We start from the raw sequence: 7,500 nt of genomic DNA on the forward strand, positions 1-7,500 counted from the left end.
TATTTTTCGTATTATTTCAGTTATTTTCTTGCACTTTCTCAGTATTTATACGTGCATCGATAACATACATGTACACACACATACACATATGGATGTACACATAAAACGCGTATGTTGGAGAAAGGATGCATGTTGCACATCTTGTAGTTACTGGTGGGTCTGCACACTTAATTTTACCTTTTAAGAAGTAAAGGTAATATATTAGTATAAACTCTCTAGGATGAAAATTATTACCCTATATACTTGCTGTTGTGCATATATTGTTTTTATTTCTCAGCTGTAAAATGTGTCCCATTTCTGAAAAAATAATGTTAAATTGTGCAATTAAAAACATTGAAGGACATCATTGGCAATGATGTTCAAGCTGTAAATTTTATTTTTTCAAATATTTTCAAAGAATTTTTGTTTGACGTTTATAACATAAAACAAGCATGTTTTAGGAACATACGCTCTCCTTTTAAAAATGTGTGACTGAATTTTAGTGCTCATTAAAGAGAAGCTTATAATAGCTCTGGCTGGAACTGAGCATAGTGCAGACAGGTTCTGTGTATATTCCTCCACGTAACTCTGCCAGTGCACCTCATCCTGACCTATAGCACTTTGCTATTTTAGTCCTGGGCTGCTTTTGAGAGAGACTGACAAGAGTGCCGAGTTATATAGAGGTTAATTGATATGGGTAAATGTCCACTAGAATTTTTGTGGAAACTATCGCTCTTCTTTCCTCTAATGGTTTATTATCTTTTGCTTTGCAGACTCCAAATCTGTTTGCAAAAAAAAATAGTACATTGTGACCCACTTCAATATTTATTCCAGGGTGTTCCTAGAATATATCATCCCCTATCTACCTCTTTTAGAACATGCTGTACTGTTTATATTGTTCAGTTGTCAATAATACATTCATTCGAGTCTGCTTTATAATGCTACGTGTAGTTCATAATTTGCCTACTGACTTCCTAATATGTTGCAAATTTAATCAGGAGAAAATCCTGTTTCTTCAACAATGGAATAAACAGCAAAATAATGAAATAAGCTGCATGTGTATTGCACAGTCTACTTTACACTTTCAAACCAATAACTCAGCTCTTCAGGAACATTTTCCAGTCCTCTAAGATATTTTCTCCCCTTAAAAAAAAATCTGGTTTTCTCAATTATAAATCAGGTTAACATGGGATTAGTAAAGGATGCAGACAAGATAAAAGATTAGGAATATGCCGATGAAGTCTGAAAATTGACCAGCACAACTTGTACATAACTTAAAAGGCGTGACAAGAAACCAAAAAAACCCCTTTGGAATGATTCCCAGCCTTCTGGAGGAAAGAATGTATGTCTGTCTTGGCAGATTGCAGCACATTGGACCCTAAAACTGCAGCAACTTTATACAGAGAAAAGTTATTTTAGAGGTTTTTAAAAATGCATTAGACCTAGTTTTTCTTTCACTACGTTGCCTGTACATGCATGATAAATAAAGCAAGCCTACTTCACAGGCAAAAAAGATCAGAAAAAATAATTCTTAAAACAATTTTTACACTCTTAATGTTCCCATAAAATAGCTTTTCTCCAAAATGCACAGCACAAGTAACCACATGACGTGAAAGTATGGCAGAAGAGATGTGTATATCTCATGAGTTTCCGAAGATTACTGTGTTAACTCTCAAGAAACGTGCCACAGTCTCCCAAGTTACTGTGTAATCACAGTGAAATTACATTATGCTGGACTTTCTTCTCCCACACTGCATACGGCTGTTACATTTAAAGTTCCTCAGGGCAAGGACTGTGTCTGTATCTATTTTGTAAGGTGTTATGCAAACATAAGGTGTTTAATAAATAATCATGAGTAAGCAGTAACCTCAAACTCGGGCCAGGAGATCTTTTATACCTATGCCATTGCTTACTGTCGTGTGTTATACAGGTACAACCGTGTGCATACGTAGGTGAGCATACACGCATGTGGAAATACAGTGGGGTGTACTGGTGATAGCAGTGATGATGCAAAGGTGAAACCTGTCTCCAGTCCTTTTTCTGGCAATTTTGTACCCAATTAACTGAAAACATTAAACCATTACATTAACAGACCACCCGCTGTCATGCCTATGTAATTGAGGGAGTAAAATTCTTTTGAATCTAAATTTCAGAAAGAAGTGAATGTTACGTTCTGAGCAATTACCTAGGTTTTAAACTGATCGTGCATTTTTGCACCAATGGGGAGAATGAAGTCAGTTCCCTTGAAAATAAATAATTTTTAGGTGTTATGACTCACATAAAGGAAATGTGGTGTCCTTGGTGATGCTTGAACTTAGTGTAAACTACCAAGCAAGTTACATGTATACTCTTAAACAATTTTATATTAGAAGAATGAACAAAATCTTTCATAATTACTTATACCTCTTCCCCAGCCATGCCTCTTGCAAGGATAGCAGAACCTGTTGTATTTTACTCATCTGCAAACCCCATCATTGCGTCCTAAAACTGTGAGGTCATGATTTAAATAAAAAGAGACAAATTTTAGTAAAAGTGAGATGCAGTCCTCTCTATTTCTCCACTGGTTTTGATGAACACATTTTTCCCCATAGACTAACAATCAAATAACTACATAGTTCTCTGATTAATTCTGCTAAAAAAGTAAAAGGAGAAGCTATATTTCCTTCGTGGTGTAGATAACTTAGTTCCTGTAACTGTGAGACTGTCTGTGACTGTAGTTCCTGCAAAGCTTACCCCTTGTGCCTACAGTGGAAACAGCCACTAAATCCACAAAGGCAAAACTCCTTTGCTCCCATTTCTTCTTTAGCCTGATCCTTGCGTTTTCTTCTCAGTGGAGCAACAAACCCACTATTAAAGCTCCAAAAGGGACTTCTTTGATCCTGGAGGAGAGAGAATAAACTGAAACCACTGTCCTTCAAAAAACAGTATTAAACGAGCTTTGTAAAGTTGTACTCGATTGAAACGTACGGGGGACAGCCACTTGGGTCTGGGCTGTACTTTAGTTACGGACAGCCGCTCACCGAGGTCCTCCTTCCCTGTTGCAGAGTGTGGTTTTGTTTTGCTAAACTGGCACGCGTAGCCTGAATCCCTCCCAGGAGGCTTGCTGTGTGTGTAAGGTGTGTAGCTGTTCCTTCCCCTGCCTTTACCTTGCACACTCTTCCTCGGACCGGGGAGCCTGATCGCTGCCGTCATCTTCAGGGGCTGCTTCTGGAAACTGCAGTGAAACTCAGGGATGTTCCCCTACAGCTCTGTTTTGGGGAAGGGAGAACAGATGTTCTGTTGGTTTTGCTTAATGATGAAAGAGCAGGTAGAGAAATCTTAACAAAGTCTACATTAATTCACAGTAGTTCAAGCAGCATCAAAGCAATTATATCTTTTGAAGAATCATTTGTAAGGTGATTCTCTGTTCATCTGCACCAGCAACAGGGAGTGGAAATCAGTTCAGTTGCTCTACCAAATACTGATAACTAGTTACATTGGTCTTTAGATGGCATATGTGACCTGGGAGATAGGAACTGCGTAGCTGGCATTCATCACTGAGAAAGTTTGTAGAACTAAATGAAATAATCGGTTTTATTATTTTGTACTGGTGTATGTAAGGCATGCTCTGACGGTCTTTTTGCATAACTCCCATTGAAACTAATGGAAGCCGTATGCACAGGAGGGAAAAGTGGACTCATAAAGAAATTGTCCTCATCTTAACACTGTCTTACTGGTGTTCTCTTTCTTCTCTAGGCACCTTAACAATGAACATGCATTGGATGACAGAAGCACTGCTCAGTGTCGGGTGCAAATGCAAGTGGTTCAGCAGTTAGAAATACAGGTTTGTTACATGGATGTGTTATCCTATTACGTATTTGCTATTAACCTAAACTAAATTGAAAACATTTGCCTTAGTGACTCTAGCTTAAAGCCATATGTTTCTTGCATGAAGTTTGTTGATATTCATGAACAAGTGGGGGTTTTTTACTTAAAGACTTTTCACATTATAAATTATGCAATAATTATCTAACATCAGCATTGTCTACAGTATTTTGCTTGAACTAAGACCCTAATTCCATTCATCACAAATGAAAAATGCAGTCCCTGGAGCAGAGACTGGTTCCAAGCTGTCTTCAGTTCTTGAAATGCTGGGTCAGGACCCCTCTTCCTTCTTCCCCTTCTGACCCGATGCTTGTCCGTGCCATTCTGCAGGACAAAGGAGTAGCAGAGGGTATCTCTGGCTGAAATGACTCCCAGCCTGATGGTGGGCATTTTTCTGCGAGCAGAAGGTGCAGTGTCAGACCCACCCGGGGAGGTCCCCGGGGGGTCCTGCGGCTGGGACCGCAGGACTCGGGTGCCCCGTTCAGGCTGTAACCATTAGAGGTCACTCCCTGTATGTGAATGCTCCCTCCAGCTTACGCAAGAAGTGCCGAGTACCCCTGGGGTCTCCCAGTATTGAGACTACACTTACCGGGCTACCGAGGCTGGGCACAAACCTTGGCAGCCCAAAATGACCGTGCCGGACACTTACACCGCACTGTCCCCTCCCGCCTGTACCGGAGTCGTAGGAGGGCATTTCTCAGGAGTCCTGTCCCCTCTTGGGACCGTTCAGAGGACCTCAAGGGACGCAGCAAGGGCCTGAGATTTTTTTCTCCCCGTTTGTTGCCCTGTGTGGAGAAAGAAGGATAAATACCGTTCAGCTTTCTCACCTTTTAGCGTATTGTCTCACTGTTCTCATGCATGTAAGAATACTTGTTCTTCTTTCAGCCAAGGCAAACTGTTTGGGTCTTTTGTATTTTAATACTGGAAACCCAAAGCAATGAGAGGAGTGTACAGTAATGTCATTTCCATTCAAATGAAAGCTTTATAAACCCAGGCAAAGCTGCAGTTTCTTTCAGAAGATTTACAGGATAGTGTTACCTTAATTTGTTAGGAATTTACGTCATGGCAAATAGCACGTCTCTAAAGTGTCACACACATAATATGAAGCCTAAGAAGAAACGTTTTTGCCACCCCCTGCCTCAAATGTTCTTAAGTTAATGACACACTGACCAAATTATATCCAGCATACCCAAAATATCTGCAGTAATACAGGTAGTTTCCTCTTCTTAAAATTACTTACAAGTTGTTTTCCTTAGTCCAGTCTCAGTCTACAGGTGTAAGTCTTGAGCTGAATTCACACAAGAAGGTATTAGAGAACTCTCCGGAAAATGGCAGCCTTAAACACCAAGTGATTCTTGTTGCAATGAATGTTGTAACCGTGTTGTAGATATCAAAAGCCGTATCACTAGAATACAATTCTGAGCATTTCTTCTTGCAACCTAGCTTTTGAAAAAAAATTATTCTTTTCATGTTGTAAGATATATTCTCCTCTTTTTTGTTCTGATATTTTTATCAACAAGCTACATGTTTCAAACACTTCCTCCTCTTTCTTTTTCTTTCTTTAAATTTGTTAATTTGTTTGAGTCTGAAACTACAAATATTTACGTAGCATATGACCAGAAAATGGTATCAGTTAGGAAAAAGTACCGGTTCCAGTAACTTGATGTTTTCTAAAGGCAGTTTAAGGGCTGCTTACGAACTGTTTACCATTTACAAAGGCTAGGCTGTAATGTAACAGTCCAAGTGAAGATTTAGCTTGCAGTGTGACCAATTATGCCATTTTTTGCTTTGTCTGACTGCTAGTGAAGTAAGGTCCATCAGTTGTAATGAGACCCAGTGCAGTGTCGATGCCGACTCGGTGGCAGAGTTCAGCGTTTCACACTGCCTGGGCCCTGTCACTCTATTGAATTAGATTGATGATGGCAGATTGCAGGGGGCACTAACTGGACCTCAGTGGGAAAGGATGAAGTGTGTAGACAATCCTGGCAGGCACTGTGCTTTGAGGACCCTTCACCCCTTCACAGCTGTTGGCACTAGTCCATTGCTAACAGTGTCCACAGGACTTTAAAGAGACACTATGGGCCTTCTAATTTATGGTCTTAGTAACTTGTTACTGTCGAGGCAACTGTGACCTCAATTCTCTTATTGACAAAAAGATGAAGTGTTATTTGTTTTCTCTGACCTTTTAACATATGAAAGGCTATAAAAGTTTTTTGGTGGGTTTTTTTTTTTTTATTATTTTCTTTCTTTCCATGTCCAAAGTTGCATTTCCTCTCAGATAAGTTTCTACTGACATAGACTTTTATATGCAGGAATCATTACACCAAGACAAGCTCGATGATAAGATGTATCACTGCAGTAAAATAGCTGTATCAGTCATTTCTAAAATGCTTCTGATCTCACTCTTTCTTAACAGCTTTCTAAAGAACGCGAACGTCTTCAAGCAATGATGACCCACTTGCACATGCGACCCTCGGAGCCCAAGCCATCTCCAAAACCTGTAAGTGCATATTGCTTTATAAACAGTAAATAGGTCTACGAATGTAGCAGACTAAGAAAATGAACAATTTAGTGACAGTTGGAAAACAATGAGTGTGATGAAAAATATGGCAATAACATGAAGGTAAAATGCAATAGCTTGTCAAATTGTATGTTTCTTTAAAAGTAATGCTATCTTTTACAAAATCTATCCAATCTACACCATAGGTGACACTAAACAAAGTACACCTATAAGTGTCCAAATCATTGCCTTGGGACTGAAACTAGAGAGAATATCTTTTTGTGATAGATTTACAGATATTAAAAGGAAACCCACTTTGAAAGATTTGAAGTTCAGTGGACTCTGTGGCAGTAAAAAGTAAATGTAAAAAGAATTTAGGTACTTTGTAGATTTCTTAAATTACTTACAAGAGACACAAATAAACAATTTGTTATTGTTAAACGAACGAAAATGCTATTTTATGCAGCGAATTTAAACAACTGTAAACATGGGGGTTTTGCTCAATTTCTGTCAAGAGCGCAATGTTATGCATCCCCCGTGATGTTGCTGGGGTTGGTACGGGCGCTGAAAAGTCACTGTTGCTCCCAGCAGCTGCACGGCGCTGCATCAGGCCCCACTTGTGCAGCTGGATCTGCAGTCAGAGCCACACTCCATTAAGCTGAATGTGGCTTCACGGAAGCAAAAGTACTGTCTGATCCAGGTCCAGTTTTGCACTGTCACGGTGTCGGGCATCATAGTACTTACAATACACTATGCTTAGATACACTGCACTTATAAGAGAAGCTATGTGATACATTAACTGTTCATTAATGTTAACCATGACGGTAACTTTTGTACGTACAATATGAAAAGGATATACCAGTACTTGGAAGATGAAATGCTGGGGTATCGATGAAAATCTGTCTCTATCAAAGTCAGGAAATGTAGGCAGAAGGAACGGAATCTGTTTTAAAGAGCACGCTTGCATATCACGCCCAGTTAATGTTTACGTAGAAGGACAGCATACTCCATCTCTTGTGTTTTCAGCTCCACGTACTTCAAAGAAAATCTTTGAGGGCACACTTTATAAGCTGATGATGAATGAAGAAAGTGTTAGCGTTTCCTTAACCCCTGCCTTAGTGAGAGAAAATTTAGATGCATTATTTTCGCTTTCATTA

The 7,500-nt window shown here is 39.5% G+C and overlaps 1 protein-coding gene across 4 annotated transcripts in view; it reads left to right on the forward strand.

Moving 5' to 3' along the window:
• FOXP2 (forkhead box P2) overlaps positions 1–7,500 on the forward strand; it is a 433,685-nt gene that overhangs the window by 386,513 nt on the left and 39,672 nt on the right. For 3 of the 4 annotated variants that reach the window (XM_075059023.1, XM_075059020.1, XM_075059022.1), the window contains 2 exons: positions 3,715–3,802; positions 6,260–6,343. In XM_075059023.1, coding sequence (XP_074915124.1) covers positions 3,715–3,802; positions 6,260–6,343 — 172 coding nt within the window. Of the gene's footprint in view, positions 1–3,714; positions 3,803–6,259; positions 6,377–7,500 lie in introns of those variants that run through there. The other variant, XM_075059024.1, reaches the window with a different exon arrangement.

This window comes from Buteo buteo, chromosome 28 (genome assembly GCF_964188355.1).
Source record: "Buteo buteo chromosome 28, bButBut1.hap1.1, whole genome shotgun sequence".
Classification (NCBI taxonomy): Eukaryota; Metazoa; Chordata; class Aves; order Accipitriformes; family Accipitridae; genus Buteo; species Buteo buteo.